At 33.8% G+C, this 23,931-nt stretch overlaps 2 protein-coding genes across 3 annotated transcripts; both read right to left on the bottom strand.

Annotated features, from left to right (window-relative positions):
* Positions 1 to 1,549: 1,549 nt before the first annotated feature.
* On the bottom strand, positions 1,550 to 21,908 carry Lnpk (zinc-ribbon metal-binding protein lunapark). 2 transcript variants are annotated; one of them, XR_014177112.1, is made up of 8 exons: positions 21,765 to 21,908; positions 21,470 to 21,699; positions 18,241 to 18,491; positions 18,070 to 18,175; positions 10,440 to 10,621; positions 7,990 to 8,183; positions 2,404 to 3,661; positions 1,550 to 2,333 (listed from the first exon to the last, which is right to left on the bottom strand). XR_014177112.1 is itself a non-coding variant. In XM_081973361.1 (7 exons), the coding sequence occupies exons 1-7, from the start codon at positions 21,789 to 21,791 to the stop codon at positions 3,458 to 3,460; spliced, it is 1,194 nt and encodes a 397-aa protein (XP_081829487.1). In that variant the 5' UTR covers positions 21,792 to 21,908; the 3' UTR covers positions 1,550 to 3,457. The 2 variants fall into 2 exon arrangements, 1 of the variants encoding a protein (XP_081829487.1); XM_081973361.1 differs by having other exon boundaries at positions 1,550 to 3,661.
* Positions 21,765 to 23,909, bottom strand: O-fut2 (O-fucosyltransferase 2). Its single transcript, XM_081973360.1, has 5 exons — positions 23,642 to 23,909; positions 23,326 to 23,588; positions 23,036 to 23,273; positions 22,790 to 22,982; positions 21,765 to 22,723 (listed from the first exon to the last, which is right to left on the bottom strand). Exons 1-5 carry the CDS (start codon positions 23,758 to 23,760, stop codon positions 22,262 to 22,264), a joined length of 1,275 nt encoding a protein of 424 aa, XP_081829486.1. The 5' UTR covers positions 23,761 to 23,909; the 3' UTR covers positions 21,765 to 22,261.
* Positions 23,910 to 23,931: the final 22 nt, after the last annotated feature.

Raw genomic sequence — 23,931 nt, 5'->3', positions numbered from 1 at the left:
TTGGGCTACATATTGTTCATCTGGAGCATTTTGAAGAAAATCTCTTATATGGTCGAAATCCAATGTCTTGAACTTCTTCGGCTTATAATGGTCATTCTGTCTCTTTAGAAATGCCTGGAGTTTACTGTATTTGCTGATGTCGACGTTTGCTTCAGATATTATCGTGGCTTTGATCATGGAATATTGGCTCCATAGAGAAGATGCCTTGAGCTTCTTAGACTTCTGCAGGAAGTAAGCCAGGAGCACCTTTTAATCCGTAAAATTCTCTGCATTCTGTTCAACGCACCATTTTTGGTAAACAAGAAACTGTTTTTTGTAAGCCTCGCGAGATTTTTCTGGAAGAAGGCTAGCGATGGCCTCTTGGGCTGCCTCTTCAATGTTCATTTTCAAAAAATACGATTTTTCTGGATTCACCGTTTGATAACAACTGATTGACATTTGTTTTGTGCCATAGCAACACTTCCAGGGCACAATAAATTTTAAGTGAATCCACCATGCCAACAACAATCAATAACAACTATCAGTAATACGAGAGTACCGTTGTAACCACTGTTAGTTTTGTAATTTTTTTTATTTTTAGTTTCTCGCATTCTAAAGTGCATAATTAATTTTAAATGTATTTTATAAGTTTTATTTTTTTTTTGGGGGGGTAGAAGGAAGGTTTAAAGGCATTATACTCAGACACACTCAGGGGATGCTCCCAATTGTTGATTTAAGGGGATCGGTAAAGACTTTACGTTTTTCGATCGCGATGCTTGGCCTACGTGTAGAAAAATATATAAAAAACAGTGTTCGTTCTTTGTTTCTGTCGATAAAACTACGGCAGTGTTAACACAGACATTACTTTTTAAGCGACGAGGCTCCTAGAGTGATATGGAACAAAGATGCAAGATTTCCGCTCCTTAATTCGAGCAATTTTTTAGTCCTATCTTTTAACCCAAATTACGACTTTAATTTTTAACTTATTTACGTGATTTTTTTTTTATTAAATAGCTAAAGGTTTGGGGAATGTGCGAAAGTTATTTTTGTCACCAAAAAAGTTTTGCAAGTAGGAAAAATAGTGACTTGAAAATTATGGTAATTTTATCATTTTGATAAAATGCTTCTAAATATTTTAATTTACGTACTATTAAAATTATATCGACTTTCGCACATTCTAGCAAGTGTCTTCTTTCATATGCCGTTTAAAAAACAGCAATACCTAGCCTAGTTTTTTTTTAATTTGGGTTAAAAGATTGTCATAAAATGCATTGAATCTCCCATAAGAGGTTTTGCTTTACCGATGCCCTTAATCCTCCCTATCAAACTTGTAATTGTATTTTCAGTTTTAGTTATTTTTGGAGCAGAAGGATGGGGTGGCATTCCACTCACTCAGGGAATGCTCCATAGTCATGGGTAATTTTCTTTACCCATGGTAATTCCTTTACTAAAGGTAAAGAATATAGTCAGGTAGAGTACAATACCTGAACAGTGAGTTTGGGATGCCAGATGCACCGCTTATTAGGACCTATTAATTTTTTTTTCAATAGGGTAAAAAAAAATAATATACTTATATAGCAAAAATCAAGCTATATTAATTATTTTAAACGGCAACAATTTAATCTAGATAACAACATTCCATATTGTATCCTACACCCGAATTAAAACAATTCGCAAACATTGTTACGACAGAAAAGCTGATTCAAATGATAGTTTTCAGAAATGTAGTTAAAAAATTTTGAACGCTAATGAATGATCTACGTACCATTTAACTCTCTGTTCAGTGACTTCTGACTGTTGTGTTACATCCTTTATCTAATTTCATTAAAGATCGACAAAAAATACCAGCAAGCTACCAGCTATTGTCACCTTGACAGATCAATTAATGTCAGGCTATTTTGACGTTTTTATCAGTTTCATAAAGGAACAATGCGAGTCGTCTTAAATAGAGTGTTCAAAATACCTTTCAATTACAGTAAAAAGGAACAAACCCAGTGATTGATTGTTGATTGATTGCCACATTTTAAAGAGGGTTTTCGATACTTTAGGCATTTCGAAATCTACTATCCGAAGAATTAGCTTAAACGGTGTAAATAAAGGTAAAACCTTTTAACGAAACCTAAATATAAAGAGTGTTACAAATTCGATGCATTAGCATTGGTATCTCAGAAACTATAGTTGATAGAACTTTAGGTAAATGGAGGTAAAGTTGCGCATTTTATTGCTAAACATTTTGGTAAAAAAAATTTTAACATTTTTTACTACTTCCGGAGATATCCGACCAAAATCAAAAAATTCTATTTTATTTTTTTACCACTTTATTATTAATTATTTTGGAAAACCAATGGCACCTTCTTGAGGCATTTTTTTATGCTTATGATATATATTTTTTTTACCAAATTAATTAGCAATAAAATACGCAACTTTGCCTCCGTTCAACTAAAGCTCTTAGTAAATAATTTAGTTATAAACTTAGTTTAGTTAAGATAACAAAAACGAAAGTAAAAATTCAAAAAAGTATAAATAAATCGCAGACTATTAATATTAGGTATATGACATATTTAATAAAAGTTGAAGGGTTTCATAAAAGCTATCAGAACAAAGAATAATGCTCTGGGTGTTTCATTTAAAAAAGTCGATATTTCTTGAGTTGAATTAGTCAAAGTATGTTTTGAAAAAATGAACGCCCTGTATCATCTGACGCAAGTTTATTTGGATAAATCTTTTTTGTCTTCCCTGTTGAACGTTCGCACCAAATATGAGTGTTTTACCTTTAGAAACAATGGATACAGACAATTTTCCATCATAGTAAAAACTAATACTTTGCTGAAAAAGAAAAATTCATAGAGAATCTAAAAATGTGTTAAAAAATAGGGGGTTCAATTTAAAAAAACTAATATTTTATCTGCCACGCTTTTATGAACCACCCTGTATACCCAAAAGTAATTTTAAACTATGCATCTCAATATTCTCTTAAACTTTTGTATTTAACATTTTTTTAGTATTTTTTGAACCTAATGAAATAATGAACTTTACTCTATCGTTGACTCACCCTGTACATGTATGATAATGTCATAGGAAATCAACGCTATGAAAAGAGAACCAATGCAAACATCAATGCTCACGTCAAAGATAATGAAAACTTAATTTTTTTGGTATTTTGTCGCTGAACAGAGAGTATATATTTTAAAATACAATACTTGTATAAGTAAATTCCCTAGATTGCAACAAAACACATAAATACTTCAACCTTTTTACCTTTATTGCTGATTCCTAAAAATAGTTGGTTAAAAAAATGTTTTCATGTTTCAAGACAGTAACAAAGTACCAAAAAAAAAAAACACGCCGAGAGAGTAATAAATTAAATAACACAAGAAAATTAAACAGAAAAACGACTATCAAGACATATTTACATCTTCGTTGTTTAATGTAGAGTTAAGTAATTCCGTAGTGTACGAACTACGAATCAGTCTTGTTATTAATTGTCAGCAATTTCTTCGACAGCCGTGCCGGCATTGCCACTTTGCGTAACATCGGTGGAATCTGGGACAGTAGCGCCGAGGATGTTTGAATCGTTATCAACTTCCATTTCAGCGTTTTCGACCTGAGTTGATTCCACTTCCGATACTTGTTCGGATTCGACGGTATCGGGGGAATCGCTTCTAGGTTCTTCCACGATAGGCTGAAAATAAGCGCCAGTCAGAAATCGTACCAGGTGAACGGATAAGGGTATATCTAGACAACGGTAAGCCCTAGCGGTTGAAAAAAAATTATTACAACCAATTCGAATGTCGCCCATTTTGAAAACTCTTTACAAGTTTTTTCTTTATGAAAATATCGAAGTGAAACATAAACATTTTTAAGGCACTTTTTCAACGTTATTCCAGTGGCGTGCTTAGTTTTTTGCGGCTACCTTTCTTCTCCTTAATTACTACCTTCCTTCTCAATAATTAACATAACTTTCTTATTTTAAATGGAACTCATAATCGAATATAACTTTAAAAAAATATCCATTTTTAAACATTTACTACGATGTAAAAAACTGTGTTTATGGCAGTTCAAACTTTGACACTACTGTTTTCACTGACTGTACCAAATCTTGTAGTGTTTGTCAAGGTTATTGGGTAGGAAATTTAATGAGGATTCCAAAAATGCGCTTAAAACAATAATTTTCTCACTCCAAGTAGGTTTTACAGGCGATTTTGTCACTGACCGTAGTTTCAAACTGTGTTTTTGGTAGTTTAAATCTTGACACTGCTTTTTCCCTGATTGTACCAAATCTTGTAGTATTTTTTTATGTTATTGGATAGGAAATTTAATGAGGATTCCAAAAATGTGCTTAAAACAATCATTTTCTTACTCCAAGTGACTTTTACAAGCGATTTTGTCACTGACCGTAGTTTCAAACTGTGTTTTTGGTAGTTCAAATCTTGACACTGCTTTTCTCCCTGATTGTACCAAATCTTGTAGTATTTTTTTATGTTATTGGATAGGAAATTTAATGAGGATTCCAAAAATGCGCTTAAAACAATCATTTTCTCTCTCCAAGTGGGTTTTACAGGCGATTTTGTCACTGACCGTAGTTTCAAACTGTGTTTTTGGTAGTTCAAATCTTGACACTGCATTTCTCCCTGATTGTACCAAATCTTGAAGTATTTTTTTATGTTATTGGATAGGAAATTTAATGAGGATTCCAAAAATGTGCTTAAAACAATCATTTTCTTACTCCAAGTGGCTTTTACAAGCGATTTTGTCACTGACCGTAGTTTCAAACTGTGTTTTTGGTAGTTCAAATCTTGACACTGCTTTTCTCCCTGATTGTACCAAATCTTGTAGTATTTTTTTATGTTATTGGATAGGAAATTTAATGAGGATTCCAAAAATGCGCTTAAAACAATCATTTTCTCACTCCAAGTGGGTTTTACAGGCGATTTTGTCACTGACCGTAGTTTCAAACTGTGTTTTTGGTAGTTCAAATCTTGACACTGCTTTTCTCCCTGATTGTACCAAATCTTGTAGTATTTTTTTATGTTATTGGATAGGAAATTTAATGAGGATTCCAAAAATGTGCTTAAAACAATCATTTTCTTACTCCAAGTGGCTTTTACAAGCGATTTTGTCACTGACCGTAGTTTCAAACTGTGTTTTTGGTAGTTCAAATCTTGACACTGCTTTTCTCCCTGATTGTACCAAATCTTGTAGTATTTTTTTATGTTATTGGATAGGAAATTTAATGAGGATTCCAAAAATGCGCTTAAAACAATCATTTTCTCACTCCAAGTGGGTTTTACAGGCGATTTTGTCACTGACCGTAGTTTGAAACTGTGTTTTTGGTAGTTCAAATCTTGACTCTGCTTTTCTCCCTAATTGTACCAAATCTTGTAGTATTTTTTTATGTTATTGGATAGGAAATTTAATGAGGATTCCAAAAATGTGCTTAAAACAATCATTTTCTTACTCCAAGTGGGTTTTACAAGCGATTTTGTCTCTGACCGTAGTTTGAAACTGTGTTTCTGGCAGTTCAAACTTTGACACTACTGTTCTCACTGACTGTACCAAATCTTGTAGTGTTTGTCAAGGTTATTGGATAGGAAATTTAATGAGGATTCCAAAAATGTGCTTAAAACAATCATTTTATTACTCCAAGTGGGTTTTACAAGCGATTTTGTCACTGACCGTAGTTTCAAACTGTGTTTTTGGTAGTTCAAATCTTGACACTGCTTTTCTCCCTAATTGTACCAAATCTTGTAGTATTTTTTTATGTTATTGGATAGGAAATTTAATGAGGATTCCAAAAATGTGCTTAAAACAATCATTTTCTTACTCCAAGTGGCTTTTACAAGCGATTTTGTCACTGACCGTAGTTTCAAACTGTGTTTTTGGTAGTTCAAATCTTGACACTGCTTTTCTCCCTGATTGTACCAAATCTTGTAGTATTTTTTTATGTTATTGGATAGGAAATTTAATGAGGATTCCAAAAATGCGCTTAAAACAATCATTTTCTCACTCCAAGTGGGTTTTACAGGCGATTTTGTCACTGACCGTAGTTTCAAACTGTGTTTTTGGTAGTTCAAATCTTGACACTGCTTTTCTCCCTGATTGTACCAAATCTTGTAGTATTTTTTTATGTTATTGGATAGGAAATTTAATGAGGATTCCAAAAATGCGCTTAAAACAATCATTTTCTCACTCCAAGTGGGTTTTACAGGCGATTTTGTCACTGACCGTAGTTTCAAACTGTGTTTTTGGTAGTTCAAATCTTGACACTGCTTTTCTCCCTGATTGTACCAAATCTTGTAGTATTTTTTTATGTTATTGGATAGGAAATTTAATGAGGATTCCAAAAATGCGCTTAAAACAATCATTTTCTCACTCCAAGTGGGTTTTACAGGCGATTTTGTCACTGACCGTAGTTTCAAACTGTGTTTTTGGTAGTTCAAATCTTGACACTGCTTTTCTCCCTGATTGTACCAAATCTTGTAGTATTTTTTTATGTTATTGGATAGGAAATTTAATGAGGATTCCAAAAATGTGCTTAAAACAATCATTTTCTTACTCCAAGTGGGTTTTACAAGCGATTTTGTCCCTGACCGTAGTTTCAAACTGTGTTTCTGGCAGTTCAAACTTTGACATTGCTGTTCTCCCTGATTGTACTAAATTTTGTAATGTTTTTTCATGTTATTGGATAGTAAATTTAATGAGGATTCCGAAAATGTCCTTAAAATACTCATTTTTTCACTTTAAGTGGCTTTGACAAGCAATTTTGTCTCTGACTGTCAAACTGTGCTCAAAGGTTGCAAAAATCAGGGTTTAGAAAAGTTTTCTTGCTGAGTTAGATACGAAACGTGTTTCTTAGATTTATGACAGTTATTTTGACAGACTAAAGAACTATTTTTTAAATTAATGGTAGAAAATAATTAAAAATCAAAAAAAGAAAAAAAATTGAAACTTTGACTCCAAAGTTAAAAACACAGTAATTTTGAGCATTCAAGTGTTGTCATAGAAACAAGAAATAAATAAACGTCACTTTTGACAGCTGATGTCAAAACCAACTTGAATAATAACAAAAAAGTGTAATATCTCAGTTATTTTTAAGATTAACTATAGACATACTTGCATTGTAGTAAACGGTCATTTCCATTTAAAATAATAAAGATAGGTAAATTTTTGAGAAAACGGAATACATTAGCAAAAAACCAAGCACGCCACTGGAATCACATCAAAAAAGTGCCTAAAGAATCTTTTTCTTTCACTTCGATATTTTAATAAACAAAAAAAGTTGTGAGGAGTGTTTGGAGGAGATTTGAAAAACGCCCTCTAGTGCCGCGAAATGACAAGATATCCAAACACGGTTTTTGCCATTAATCTTTTATCAAAAATCGACCTCTAGACATGTATACTAGTTTTTTCCTATCTATCCGGGAAATAGATAGCCGCATCTACATGAAATCAGTGGCAACAATGGATTTTGGTTCGACAAACCTAGTAATTGATTATGCCTTGCTATTTCTTGATTCTGTTGTTGAATCTAGACATTTTGTGTTCTAATCAGTTTTTCTCTAAATGTTGTTGCTTTCGAGATATTGAATATTAAACATTGGATTTTTCACTATTTGGAAGACTGTAGTAGGCGAGCGGTTGAACACGTTCAACATACACGTTCCTATCTTACGTTTTTGAGATCTATCATATGATATGTAATATTCAAAATTTTGAAAAAAACAAAAAAAATACTCATCAAGTATCTCGCAGTCTTAGTTGGTCACCCTGTACATCAGAAAAACTATCTGTCGGATTTGAAAACGTGTACCAAGTTCCAAATTTCAAAAAGATATCTGCAATATTGTGGTTAAAAAACTATTTGTGAAAACTTTACCACCCTGTATCCCAAAATTTACAGCTCTTAGGTCTTATGTTCATATCAAGCGTTTTTCTTAAAATGAGCACAAAAATCACACCCTTAAATATTTGCGTATGGTGAAGAAACACACTGTATATTATATGCCGTACCTCTGTGTCCGAATCATCGGAACTCTTCTCGGAAGAATTGGAAGATTCAGATCTGCTGGCCGTTCTTGCCGGAGTCAACATCCGCGACGTGTCGAATCTTGGGCCTGTCGGTCGCTTCTTACGTGCCGGATTGAACGCGTTACAGTAACAACACTGAAAGGCCAAATATTCGAATTCTTCTTTAAAAGCCATACCTATAATTATAAGAAAAAATAAGTACGCTATTAGGTAATACAGGGTGGCCTAATTTGTTTGTTTTTATATGCAAACTACCAGATCCAGTAAGAAATTTAAAAATTCAATTGCTATCTTTTTTTGTTTTTTTGTAAGTCCCTGCAACTTCGTTATTATGAGAGTTTGGTAAAAATAGCTTTTACATTATTAAGGCACTTTTTTACGTAGATTACGATTATGTTAATATTACTTTTATAGATTCACTATTTCTTGAGTTATGAACTAAACTTCTACTTTTTTAAAGACGGGTCATATTTTATTACATTATTAAATTTTATTAATAATGTTTTTCCAGCCACTTTTTTCTTCTGGATTTGTTGCTTTTCATTGTACTTGAAAGGTATTTTGAACACAGAACTACTCTGTTTGAGACGACTCTCGTTGTTTATTTACGAAACTGATAAAAACGTCAAAATAGACATTAATTGATCCGTCAAGCTGACAATAGCTGGTAGTACGATGTTATAAAACACACATTTTTTGTCGATCATTGTCTAATGAAATAAGATAATAGTTATTTACATTACTAGTGGGGTATGAGCATTTTTATAGTCACGAGTGGGAGTGTTGCCACGACGAGGTCGTAGACCGAGTTGTGGTGATCACACGAGTACGTTAATTTGCCATACCCCACGGGTGATGTACAACATTTTATCTACGACCATCAGAAGCAGCGTAAAGTAAGAAAAAAATTCATATTTTGTGCAATGTGAACTATTTAGGAACGTCTCGTATATGCTTGCTACGGGTAGTTATTTGTTACCCTTAAATCTTGTCATCTACGCTGTACTGTTTTGGTGTTGTTGCTATGGTGGCCATTTGTTTCCACATATCACTTAAGCGACAATTTAACAGTGTCAGTCACAAATTTTTAAAAGTGCATTTCGTTATGAACATGTCTGAAGAACTTCCGTCAGATATTGAAGAAGCTGCCGCAAACGTGGTATCTGGCTTGTTGCCTGCCAAGTCAAAGGAGAAATATGAAAAAATGTATCAACGTTTTGTCACCTGGTGCGAGACCAAGAACATAAAGAGTCCCTTTCAAGAAAAAGTGTTACTCGTGTACTTTGAAACCTTGGCAGCAACCTATAGTTCATCCAGCCTTTTTTTTTTTTGTGTAAATTCGATCCAAGAACTTTCTAATTCAGGAATTCATTTCACTTTTAATATTTATAAAAAGTAAAATATAGTTATTATTTAAGATAGGTCTGTTCATGGTTTTATCAAAGTTATGTTTAAATTCAATAAACAATTACAGCACAAATTTTCATTTAAAGTTGTTTAATCGCACTAGTGCGATAAAATCGATTATTATCGCACTAGTGCGGAAAAATCGCTCATTACGTAACTCAAAATGAGCTATGTAATGAATGATTACCATGCTAGGAGTAGATAAAGGATATGACGCAACAGTCAGAAGAGTATATCACGAAAGAAGACGATTCAAGACCATTCAAAAGGGAATATGTTGTTGAATCAACATTCAACAAGGAAGACAAGGATTGGAAGACATTTTTTGTCTTCCAATTTTGCAATTAGCTAAAAAGAGAAAGAAAGTTCAATAGTGTTTTCTTGATGCTTCAAGCTTTAGTATTTTCTTTACTGAAATATTTTCAAGAAGAAAAAGAGAATAGAGGCCCTCTTGCCAATCGATTTATCGTTAGTGCAGGGGCCTTATTCTTATTGGATATGGGAGAAATTTATGTCATTTTCATATTAAACACAAATTCAGCAGCAAAATTTTTTGAACAAACCAAATGACACCCAAGAAAAACGTCGATTTAGAGATATACGCATACTTCGTCACATCTCCCTGGGAAGAAATTTCTCTTGACTCGGACCAGTAGAAAACTGATTTTAGGAAACACGCAATACATACATCTCCCACAATTGGCTCCCATAACACATAAGAATAAAGTTCCAGAACGTAGGTACACTTAAATGAAATATAAGAATTTCAATTGCAATACTGCAAAACTGGCAATAATCATATATCGAATCTATCTAAGAGATACGTCCATATTTCTTTATGCGCTGTATTAAAGGCATATTGGATGACCTTTTTTCGTGAGAACAACAATAAGTATGTGGGCCCTTAGATAATAAAGAGTTAAAAAAAATTAAACATAAATAATTTATTGGCGACATTACCCCAAAGTACAAATCAAACAGTTAATCAGGAATTAATTACAAAATAATAACGTATAGGTGCTTACCGTTATGGCCCGCGCAATTACTGCAAATCAACGCGTATCTATTAGAGGGTCCATCGCCGATCAAATATTCTACCACTTTATCCAATGCCGACCGATTTTGAGGAAGTATACTGCGCGGAAGCGTTGGTCGAACTGTCGAGGGAATGGCCAAAGGTCCGCTCGGAGTATAAGAAATACCTGGCCTAATTAAAAACAAAAACTAACTTAAATGTAAAATCAAGTCTAAAGTAGCAAGGAAGGTAGACAGTAAAGCAAAGCTCAATCCCATAAGCCACCTATACTAGAAAGTCTAAAATGTCACTTTTAATGGCGGCGTTAAAGGTTTTCGTTTTATACACAAACGTATGCAGATTCAGTAAAAAATATTTTTTTTTATTATTTTGTTGATGGCAAGTTGTGAGTGAAAAATCAAAGAAAAGTTCATTCCTGATCCAGATATGTATAGATAGAGCTTTTAATACACAATCAAGTCCAGCCTAAACAAATTGGTTAGAACATTTGTCACCCCAAACTAGTTTAAACACTGTTCAATATAAGAACATTTGTAAATCCTTGAAGCTAAACAGGTAAATGGTAATTATGTTATTACCAAGAAGAGTCTTTCAAAATTATTTTTGTTACAGTTTTTGTTGCTCTCACAATGAAGGATGACTTAAAATGTAACTCACATACCTGTATAGAGAACAAGTATCTGATAAGTTTACTGTACTAGAAAGCACTTGTACCTACCATTGTGAGTTCGTTTCCAACTGTTGAGTTCGATCCGGTTTTTTGTAAAGTAAAAAACTGACACGGTTGGGCTTTTTCCTGAATTTCTGTTACAATGTGGCTTGAAACACTTACGAACAGGCAGCAAACAAAAATGACTTACGCAAATAATCAATCCTCAAAAAACTCAATTTCCACAATACAAACAAAAGCAAACTGTCACCACTATTTCCGCCATAATGGGATTTTTGACAAGCACTTTCTAGGCTTTCTAGTACTGTTCTCGCGGAGTTTACCCGTGCGTCACGAAGGCTACGTCATTTATAAACATATGAATCAAATCAAGTTTTCGTCAACAAACCTGTTGTGTTCATATTATAGAAAAATGCATGTCTAAAGCTTCGTCACGTTTAAAATTTTGCGTGTATTGTCAGTCAGAAAGTAGAAATCTTTGGCTGCAAATTTGCACTAAAACAACCTTATACCAAAGCAAGTCAAGATATTTGACCGAAATAACATTTTTTATTTATGAGAAGTCTCCGTTTGGATCATAGAATTCCGTCTAAATTTGAAACCTAATTTATTTACCAAAATTCGCAGAGATGTATCACCAATATGTAGTATTTCTTTAACTTTAAGCCCTTGATTTAAGTTCTGGATGGTTACATGTTTCTCTAGAATAAATACAACAAATTAAAAATTCAATAAGACATTTTGAGTGATGCTGTAGTATCTCATATCTCATTTTCAGGTTGCAATCCACTTATTTTATTTTGAACCCGCTGGAGCACATTTTAGACGCTTATTTTATTTTATGACTTTATTAATAATATGTTTGAAGAAATTTTTGTTATAGATGTCTCTTACAAAAGTAGATATATTTTACTATTATTAACATACTATCATTGTACATATCATATAATGTATTTCGAACATCCATTTTAATGCTTTCAGATAAATCAGTGGACTTGGCCCGTCGATAACGTCTCGATTTACGTTTTCTAGGTGAGGAAATCATAAGATTACTTGCTTGCTTTTTCCGAATCGAATAAACTGTTACGTAAAGTTAGTAATTGTGCCAATTTTGGTTAGATCGTGACAGCCGACATAAAAAAAATAAAAATATTAATAATAATATTATGAAAGTACTTACAGAATGTTGAAAGCGTAGAAACAATAGCTCTTAAAAGAACTGTGGTGGTGTGGTAAATAGAAAACTTTATAAATGATTAACAACACAAAGAAACTGAAAAGAATTAATAGTAAACAAATCAAATAAATTTCGATGGTTTTCAAACCGACAATGACTGAAATAGAAGCGCTAATCAGTAAATGTTTTTTTTGGAAGACATTCACTTAGATATTTACCCTTTCTGAAAGTAAACAATAGACAAGGATGAAGTCAATAATGCATGTCTACTTCTAAATCACAGGGGGATGACGCACGGGTAAACTCAGTCCGTGAGAGGAGTAAATCTTGGTTCACATGAATCCGGAACATTCGCGAAATGCGGACAGCGGAAAATCGTTTAGCCAATCAGCGTTCTTCCGTAAGCGTTCTGTGCGTCTATCCGGACCGAATTGCATATTTTGATATTTTCCGCGCGTAAACTTCGTAATCATGACATTCATGACAGGGACAGAAAACAAAACAGAAACAGCAAAACAAATATGTCCGTGGAGATGAACGAAAACGATTTTAACACTACGCTAATTGATTTTGTCCAAAATTACCCCATTTTGTATGATTCTAAGCACCCTCAACACAAGGATAATAATGCCTTGAAGAAGGTTTGGCTTCAGATTGCCAATCTAATGAAAACAATAGGTATTCGGTACAGTCAGAGAGAAAAGTGCTGCCAAAGTTTGAACTGGCAGAAACACAGTTTGAAAAGACAGTGAGCGACAAAATCGTCTGTTAAACTCACTTGGAGTGAGAAAATGACAGTTTTAAGCACATTTTTGGAATCCTCATTAAATTTATTATCCAATAACCTAAAAAAAATCACAAAATTCGGTACGGTCGGGGAGAAAAGTGCTGCCAAAGTTTGAACTGGCAGAAACACAGTTTGAAAAGACAGTCAGCGACAAAATCGTCTGTTAAACTCACTTGGAGTGAGAAAATAACAGTTTTATCCACATTTTTGGAATCCTTATTAAGTTTCCTATCTACTAACCTAAAAAAACACTAAAAAATCAAGTATAGTCAGTTAGAAAAACAGTATCAAAGTTTGAACTGCCAGAGACACAATTTGAAATGACAGTCAGAGACAAAATCGCCTGTAAAACCCACTTGGAATGAGAAAATGACAATTTTAAGCACATTTTTGGAATCCTCGTTAAATTTCCTATTCAGTTACTTGGAAAACCCGTATAAAATGCGGTACAGTCTGGGAGAAAAGCAGTGTCAAACTTTGAACTAAAAGAAACACAGTTCGGAACGACAGTCAGGGACAAAATCGCTGGTGAAACCCACTTCTAGTAAGAAAATGTTTGATTTAAGTACATGTTTGGAATCCTCATTAAATTTCCTATTCAACAGCCAAAAAAAACAAAAAACATATCGGTACAGTCATGGTGAAAAATGGTGTCAAAGTTTGAATTGTTAGAAACACAGTTTGAAAGGACAGTCAAGGACAAAATCGCCTGTAAAACCCACTTGGAATGAGAAAATGACAGTTTTAAGCACATTTTTGGAATCCTCATTAAATTTCCTATCCACTAACCTCAAAAAACACTACCAAATTGAGTACAGTCAGAGAAAAAAACAGTGTCAAAGTTTGAACTAACAGAAACACAGTTTGAAAGGACAGTCAAGCAGTTCGATTTTCAACTTGAAACGTACCGCACGTCTGTTTCGTGGGCGCCATTTTGTGTCGCTAAGAAACCACGTTTCTTGAAACGGTGTTCTGAGAAATTTGAAGTTGACGACCGAACTCCGCAGCCGGTCGAGTGGAGATGGTGGGAGCTCTGGGTGGAAAAGTCGATTCCTAAAAGTCTACGGGGAATTGTCTTGTGCGGTGCACTTCCAAAGGGCGGAAAGGGTGAAAACCTAGGAGAAGACCACGTGGATGTGACAGTGACGGTTATAGTTTCCACGAGGAAGGACTACATCTTTTGCTCGGATCGTGCCTTTAAGCGATTATTTAGAACTTTTAGTAGCTATCTGGGGCTCAGGGGCACAAGCCCGACTATCTGAGCCTCTTTCGTATCGAGCTGGCAGAATACCCTAGTTGGTAACGCCATTAAACAGAGCAAAAAAAAAAAAAAAAAAGGACAGTCAAGGACAAAATCGCCTGTAAAACCCATTTGTGGTGTGAAAATGACAGTTTTAAGCACATTTTTGGAATCCTCATTAAATTTCTTATCCAATAACCTAAAAAAAATCACAAAATTCGGTACGGTCAGGGAGAAAAGTGCTGCCAAAGTTTAAACTGGCAGAAACACAGTTTGAAAAGACAGTCAGCGACAAAATCGTCTGTTAAACTCACTTGGAGTGAGAAAATAACAGTTTTAAGCACATTTTTGAAATCCTTATTAAGTTTCCTATCTACTAACCTAAAAAAACACTAAAAAATCGAGTATAGTCAGTTAGAAAACCAGTATCAAAGTTTGAACTGCCAGAAACACAATTTGAAAGGACAGTCAGAGACAAAATCGCCTGTAAAACCCACTTGGAATGAGAAAATGACAATTTTAAGCACATTTTTGGAATCCTCGTTAAATTTCCTATTCAGTTACTTGGAAAACCCGTATAAAATGCGGTACAGTCTGGGAGAAAAGCAGTGTCAAACTTTGAACTAAAAGAAACACAGTTCGGAAGGACAGTCAGGGACAAAATCGCTGGTGAAACCCACTTCTAGTAAGAAAATGTTTGATTTAAGTACATGTTTGGAATCCTCATTAAATTTCCTATTCAACAGCCAAAAAAAACAAAAAACATATCGGTACAGTCATGGTGAAAAATGGTGTCAAAGTTTGAATTGTTAGAAACACAGTTTGAAAGGACAGTCAAGGACAAAATCGCCTGTAAAACCCACTTGGAATGAGAAAATGACAGTTTTAAGCACATTTTTGGAATCCTCATTAAATTTCCTATCCACTAACCTCAAAAAACACTACCAAATTGAGTACAGTCAGAGAAAAAAACAGTGTCAAAGTTTGAACTAACAGAAACACAGTTTGAAAGGACAGTCAAGGACAAAATCGCCTGTAAAACCCATTTGTGGTGTGAAAATGACAGTTTTAAGCACATTTTTGGAATCCTTATTAAATTTCTTATCCAATAACCTAAAAAAAATCACAAAATTCGGTACGGTCAGGGAGAAAAGTGCTGCCAAAGTTTGAACTGGCAGAAACACAGTTTGAAAAGACAGTCAGCGACAAAATCGTCTGTTAAACTCACTTGGAGTGAGAAAATAACAGTTTTATCCACATTTTTGGAATCCTTATTAAGTTTCCTATCTACTAACCTAAAAAAACACTAAAAAATCGAGTATAGTCAGTTAGAAAAACAGTATCAAAGTTTGAACTGCCAGAAACACAGTTTGAAAGGACAGTCAGAGACAAAATCGCCTGTAAAACCCACTTGGAATGAGAAAATGACAGTTTTAAGCACATTTTTGGAATCCTCGTTAAATTTCCTATTCAGTTACTTGGAAAAACCGTATAAAATGTGGTACAGTCTGGGAGAAAAGCAGTGTCAAATTTTGAACTAAAAGAAACACAGTTCGGAAGGACAGTCAGGGACAAAATCGCTGGTAAAACCCACTTCTAGTAAGAAAATGTTTGATTTAAGTACATGTTTGGAATCCTCATTAAATTTCCTATTCAACAGCCAAAAAAAACAAAAAACATATCGGTACAGTCATGGTGAAAAATGGTGTCAAAGTTTGAATTGTTAGAAACACAGTTTGAAAGGACAGTCAAGGACAAAATCGCCTGTAAAACCCACTTGGAATGAGAAAATGACAGTTTTAAGCACATTTTTGGAATCCTCATTAAATGTCCTATCCACTAACCTCAAAAAACACTACCAAATTGAGTACAGTCAGAGAAAAAAACAGTGTCAAAGTTTGAACTAACAGAAACACAGTTTGAAGGGACAGTCAAGGACAAAATCGCCTGTAAAACCCATTTGTGGTGTGAAAATGACAGTTTTAAGCACATTTTTGGAATCCTCATTAAATTTCTTATCCAATAACCTAAAAAAAATCACAAAATTCGGTACGGTCAGGGAGAAAAGTGCTGCCAAAGTTTGAACTGGCAGAAACACAGTTTGAAAAGACAGTCAGCGACAAAATCGTCTGTTAAACTCACTTGGAGTGAGAAAATAACAGTTTTAAGCACATTTTTGGAATCCTTATTAAGTTTCCTATCTACTAACCTAAAAAAACACTAAAAAATCGAGTATAGTCAGTTAGAAAAACAGTATCAAAGTTTGAACTGCCAGAAACACAGTTTGAAAGGACAGTCAGAGACAAAATCGCCTGTAAAACCCACTTGGAATGAGAAAATGACAGTTTTAAGCACATTTTTGGAATCCTCGTTAAATTTCCTATTCAGTTACTTGGAAAAACCGTATAAAATGTGGTACAGTCTGGGAGAAAAGCAGTGTCAAATTTTGAACTAAAAGAAACACAGTTCGGAAGGACAGTCAGGGACAAAATCGCTGGTAAAACCCACTTCTAGTAAGAAAATGTTTGATTTAAGTACATTTTTGGAATCCTCATTAAATTTCCTATTCAACAGCCAAAAAAAACAAAAAACATATCGGTACAGTCATGGTGAAAAATGGTGTCAAAGTTTGAATTGTTAGAAACACAGTTTGAAAGGACAGTCAAGGACAAAATCGCCTGTAAAACCCACTTGGAATGAGAAAATGACAGTTTTAAGCACATTTTTGGAATCCTCATTAAATTTCCTATCCACTAACCTAAAAAAACACTACCAAATTGAGTACAGTCAGAGAGAAAAACAGTGTCAAAGTTTGAACTAACAGAAACATAGTTTGAAAGGACAGTCAAGGACGAAATCGCCTGTAAAACCCACTTGTAGTGTGAAAATGACAGTTTTAAGCACATTTTTGGAATCCTTATTAAATTTCCTATCCAATAGTCTAAAAAAAACACTAAGAAATCGAGTACAGTCAGTTAGAAAAACAGTGTCAAAATTTGAACTGCTAGAAAGACAGTTTGAAAGGACAGTCAAGGACAAAATCGCCTGTAAAACCCACTTGTATTAACCCTATTCCGTCAACCATTCCGCAGCTGTGTCACTCGTCACATGTGAACGACAAGGAGTTTTCCGTGCCTAAAAAGCATTCATTCCGCACCCCGCGCTCCGTTGTAATTCCGGATACATGAGAACCGAGCTTTAGTAGCTACACCTGAGAAAAGATTTTTGAGGGTAGTCACAAGACTCTTATGTTATTGAATAAAAGTCATGGTACAGATCTCTCCGATAACAAGTACGCTTGCTGATTTCTGTTTTCATGATTAAAGGGAGATTCGCATTTTTCAAAACGTCAGCGTCACGTCACCGACCGGCAACGTCCAGTCAAAATATTCTGTAATGTAGTTTCAATGGTGATATTCACATACAAAAGCACCGTCACGGAACGTCCGTTAGTATAGTTTGAATGAGTTGAGTTTTGACCGGACGTTGCTGGTTTGTGACGTTCCGGAAAATGCGAATCGACCTTAAATCTAACAGATTTAAAAAACGAAAGACTAAACAAACAGGACCAATAACTAAAAAATAATTAATTGTTATTAAAATCTGTCAAAAAAATACCTTAATTACGTCATGAAGACACTCTAGGCTAAGTTTTAAATTGACTGTGACAACATTATACTTCTAATAAAATAAATATCCAAGTATGTATTATATTAGGTATCTAAAAAACTAAACGAAAACTAACCTTACAGGTGTCTTAGGTAAAAGCCTAAGATGAGTTGCACCCGGAGTCTCCCCTTCACCACCGAACGACGTCCTTCCGCCCATTGCCAAATTTCTTTGCCTCAAAACTGCAGACACCAAAACACAAATCGTAAAATACTTGTCTAACTACAAGTTAAAATAAAAGAAGTACCCAAGTCATATGGTCTTGCAGAAGTCGTCGACGATGTAGCAGGTTGGATCTTTGGCGTGGCTATAGGAGGTGTTTTTTTAAGCTCGTTTCCGAATTTATCCAAAATTTGTTTGGCCACTTTGTACTTCTCTGTTTCCATTACGTTTTCCAGTATTTTCTTTTTCTTGTCTTTTAAACTAACCAGTTTCTTTTCGTTCTTCTTTATTTTTCTGGTGTAGTACCAGGTTAAGAATATTTTTATCAACCATATCCTGCAAAATAAAAAATTGGAACACTTTTCAGTGATGAGAATATCATGGGAGTGGTGACATTTTCAAGTTTGATCCCAAATTAAACATTTGAAGAGACAGAGAGACTCAAAGAGTGAAGATTAAGGCCAGGTCATTGAGCAGCTTGCTGCTTTTTGATCAATGACCAATGTTTAACGCTATTATTAGTTTAAATATTGTACTACAGATAGCGGTATACAAGCCTCGAATTTCAAGTAGACGATGTGAAACCTTATTCCGGATTCTTGCGAAACACGGAGCATGCAGGTGTATTTAAATCAAGATATCTTTTACCTTTTAGGTTGAAGAAAAAAAAAAGGTTTGGTAACCCAATGTTAGGCATTAAGATTTAAAAAAAAAAACATAATCTAATAGAGCTAGAGTAACTTTTCTGTATGCGATATTTCTGGTTATGGATGTTTTTAGAGAAATAAGGGACAAAATTTCAAAAAAACTGAAATAGTTATATTGTAGAATAAGTACTTAGGTAGGTACATGATTACTAGACCAAAAACCTATCTTGCAGAAGCAAGTTTTCTGTAAATTCCAACAATTTTGTTTGTGTTTTTATGGTAATTCTTTTATCTAAAATGAAATAATACACTGAAAACTACACCATTTCTAAATGTAGTTCAGAAAAGGCCAAATGAGATTCAGAAAAGGTGAAGCATAATCCAGAATAAGGAACTGGAATTCAGAAACCATCAAGCGAAATTCGGAAAAAATCAATTTAAATTCAGAAACCATCAAATGAAATTCAGAACATTCAAAGGCAATTCCCGGCAAACCCGAAATGTTGACTCGAAATAATTTATTAGCGACATTTTATTAGAGAGTTCTTTTGATTTTAATTTACGTTATTAGCGAAAACGTTATTGCAATAAATAAGAAATTTAATAACCACTCCTTAACGTTACTTAACCACACATGTTTTATATATTTCCAACCTCACCTTGCTTGGCTGATTGCTTAATTGATTTTTGGGATTTTAGGTAGAACTAAATTTCACCTTCACTAGCTTCTGGTAATTTATTCGAACTCACGTATTAAATGTCCAAATAAACCAGTTTTGTTAGAGTATAGTATTCAAAACGGTCTTAGAGGCCTATGACAATTTAAAGTAAGTCTGGGAAGGTTTAAGACACTAGTAGAGGCCTTTGGAACTTTTAAGAAGATTCTCAATAGCATTTAGACGTCTATAAAACTTTCAAAATGGTCCTAGAGGCCTCTGACAATTTAAAACAAGTCTGAGAAGGTTTAAGACACTTGTAGAGGCCTGGGATGCTTTTTAGAAGGTTCTCAATAGCATTTAGAGGTCTATGACACTTTCAAAATGGTCATAGAGGCTTCTGACTATTTACAACAGTTCCTAGGAAAGTTTAAGACAGATGTAAAGGGCTCTGGAACTTTTCAGAAAGTTCACAGTAGCATTTAGAGGTCTTTGGCACATTCAAAACGGTCCTAGAAGCTTCTGACAATTTAAAAAAAATCTGGGAAGGTTTAAGACACTAGTAGAGGCCTTTGGAACTTTTAAGAAGATTCTCAATAGCATTTAGACGTCTATAAAACTTTCAAAATGGTCCTAGAGGCTTCTGACAATTTAAAACAAGTCTAGGAAGGTTTAAGACACTTGTAGAGGCCTGTGACGCTTTTTAGAAGGTTCTCAATAGCATTTAGACGTCTATGAAACTTTCAAAATGGTCCTAGAGGCCTCTGGCAACTTAAAACAGTTTTAGGAAACTTTAAGACAGATGTAGAGGGCTCTGGAACTTTTCAGAAAGTTCTCAGTAGCATTTAGAGGTCTTTGGCACATTCGAAACGGTCCTAGAGACTTCTGACAATTTAAAACACGTCTGGGAAGGTTTAAGACACTTGTAGAGGCCTGTGACACTTTTTAGAAGATTCTCAATAGCATTTAGACATCTACGAAACTTTCTAAATTGTCCTAGAGGCTTCTGGCAGTTTAAAACAGTTCTGGGAAGGTTAAAGACAGTTGTAGAGGGGTCTGACACTTTCAGGGGGTTAGAAAGTTTTCAGTAGCTTTACAAGTTTTTGGCACATTCAAAACGTCCTGCCACACTGTTTATTTATGAAACTGATAAAAACATCAAACTAATCAAACATTAGATGAACTGTCAAACTGACAATATTATTCAATCTTTCTCTGATTAAATGAGATAAGGGATGTGACATAACAGTCAGCAGAAGTCACTAAACAGACACTAACCTTTGTTGCGAGTGTAACTTATAAACAACTAGATGCCAACAACTTACTAAATTCATTGAAAACAATAAGTAATTTAAAAGTAAAATACTTTCAAAACAACCTGGTAATAGAACTGAAAGATCTAGATCAATTTTAATTACATCAAATTGATGTACTTTTTAACACCAAGCAACATATGCAATAAATATAAAAGTAGGTTAAGTAATTATAAAAAATATATTCAAGATGTCTCAACAGTTACTTTGCAGTAACATAAACAGAAATATGTTTATGAATTAGCACATAATTCAGTTTTAAAATATAGAACAATGGAATTTCCTTCTAATTTGTTCATAAAAAAGTGAATGAGTGTCTAATAATGTCACGATCCTACAATCTAGATTCAATGTATGCTAATAAATAGTTTATTAAACTTGGTTTGAAGAAGACCTCTCAGAGATTGAACATTAGTCAGCTCGGAGGTTAGGTCTTTTTTAAAATGTGTTATTTTGTAATTAAAAAACCACAATAGGTGTAAAATTAGTCTAACAAGATCAAGATTATTTTGGATAAAGATATGGTTAAATCTTCCAAACATCAGTTAAATTGTTTCTAATGTATTATACAGGCACCAAAAATTAGCTTTTTATGATTCTTTGAGAAAACACTTTAACTAACTAAAAACTAAACTATATCCAATAGTGGCATGCACAAATTCTGTCTTTGATTAATATTCTTAAAAACTTATACTTACACAAAAGGGAAAGCAATCACTGGTATACTCCACAACAACCCATGATTCGAGGACAATTGAGTAAAGTAAAAATACAGAATAACAACAAAAGCAATGTAGATTAGTATGGCCAGAATGAGAAACCGGAAAACAATCTTCCTTTGGGTCTGTTGGGTCCTCTTTTGGAAATCCTCAATTGAAACAATTTCATTTTGAAGCTTTGTCAAAACCTCAAAAGTGCTAGGTTTTTTCTGTAAATTGAGAAGTGCTTTAACGATTATTTCCGGCTAGTTTCTTCATAAGTGGATGCACTTACCCAAAACTTTGCTATGATAATTCCCATATTTTCACAAAAAGTTTAGTTAACAGAAACAGATGGTTTTAACCTTTACTGAAAATAAAATTTATCATTCTCAAAGAGCATTATGGCGGTTTTTGTGATTTACATATTCTAAATTCCACTCAGCATATTTGAATTTTAATTATAAAGTGTAAAAAATTACTCATTACACAAAACCTAAATAATTCCAAGGACAAGACAAGCGCTTTTTGATAAAGCAACAGCCTTGAAAATTGAAATAAATTTCAAAGTGGGGAATCCTTACTTGATTCTAAATATGATCGTATTGTAGTCACATGACCAGAGATAAACAGGGCACTGCAATACCACGTGACTAGACATTTCATACACTGACATTTCCCCTTTAAATCATCAGTATTTCGAGACACCTGGCGATGGATTTGTGCACTACTCCTAGCCACATGCCCCACATAAATAAAACACAATTTTACACAAAAAAAACCATATTTCAATTAGAATACAATTTTCCATACAGACGGTTTATTACAACTTTTCTGGTCCTTACATAAATCATTAAATGTCATTTTAGTTGGAAATCCTAAAATCTCTCTTTCCTCCTGTATACGAAATGAAAAAGTGCTGTCACTAGTGCCCATAAAGTACCTGGCATGGGAACATATAATTTGATCTATTATGGCCAAACCGCCCGCTGAATATTCACTTGCAATTTGTTTTGTCGGAACAAATTTGTAAACTTCATAATTTGGAGTTATAAGCTGTTTTAACTCTTCAAATTCTTTTTGAGGGGCATCAGTTGCTATGAATACTTTTGATAGATGCAAATCATCTAATTTACTCATAATCTGTAGAGCAACTGAATTTAAGCTGGGGACTTGATCTGGTCTGCCCCTTAGGAAATCCCTTCTTCTCATATGTACGGCCAGATATGGTCCACCTTTGGCACTTCTCTTTGGCTGAATATTCCAATTAATTTATTTTAAGCATAAAAATGATTTACCTTTATTTTTTTATGAAGTTACCTTATCATTTCTCCAGTCAGTGGCTAAAACAGTATTGTCATACTCATCAGTAGAGTTTAAATACAAATTTCTAAACTCATTAGCTATGTTTCTTAATTCAAGATTGAACCTCATGCTTCTTCTAGCTTGCCAATAAAGCTTTCCTCCAAATATGTCATGTAATGGTATTTCAGCATGTTCTAACATAACACTCCTGTTAAGAAATGGCAGTTAAAACCCTCTACTGTAAATACTGATTAAACTCACCTTGATTGATCCTGTTTCAATAGCTCAGCTAATTTTGTTGCAGGACCATGAAATGACACACATTGAACATTGTAAGAAGTGATATTACTATAATAAAAAAACCTCAATTTAGGAGGTTTACTGCATTTGTCAATATTCCATTTTTCCTCAAATTTGCCACTCTCAAACATATCATCATAGTGTTGTAATATATACACTCGATCTATTACACACTTTGTGTATTTATTCTTTTGTAAACCTGCAATATACAACTTTTGTGAATGAAGCTTCAAAAATCCAGTTAGACTTACGCCTAAAGTATTCATGTAATTCAATCACAGGAGCAAATTTTTGCAAGCTGGATAGATCGAAAAATCTTGACCATGGAATGTACTCAGGCTCCTCACTGTAACCCCAGTGAATTAAGTGGGACCATGGAGGCAAAACTAGTACAAAATTGTTTAATGTAGAGTCTTTAGAGTTTTTCAAATTGTGAGCTAACACTGCAAGTCTCATATATACATCCCTTCGGAGATTAAAGCCTTCCGAAGGATTAATATCATAAAATAAATATCTAAAATATATTTATTAAACAATTTGGTTTTTTGAGTTCAAATAAGCACTTACCTAAAACTGTCTATGCTATCACTTTGGCATTTATCCTTATAGCATACTTCCTCGCACCAACTTAGAGACAAAGAAATTAATAAAACATAGAAATGTAGTATTATTAATTTCATATTCATTATTTACATTATTACAAAAAAGTTTAAAATATAATTAAATTAATTATATGCAGTTTAGTCTTGATCGTAACAGAACTTTTTCATTTCACACTATTTATTCCATAAACAAAAATTGTTATTGTTTTTATTTTCTTTTATTTTATTTGTGATTATGAAGGTCACATGACCTAA

The sequence above is a fragment of the Ips typographus genome, linkage group LG2, assembly GCF_016097725.1.
Source record: "Ips typographus isolate SLU linkage group LG2, UJ_Ityp_2.0, whole genome shotgun sequence".
Classification (NCBI taxonomy): Eukaryota; Metazoa; Arthropoda; class Insecta; order Coleoptera; family Curculionidae; genus Ips; species Ips typographus.
This window is presented reverse-complemented; position numbering and strand designations above follow the sequence as displayed.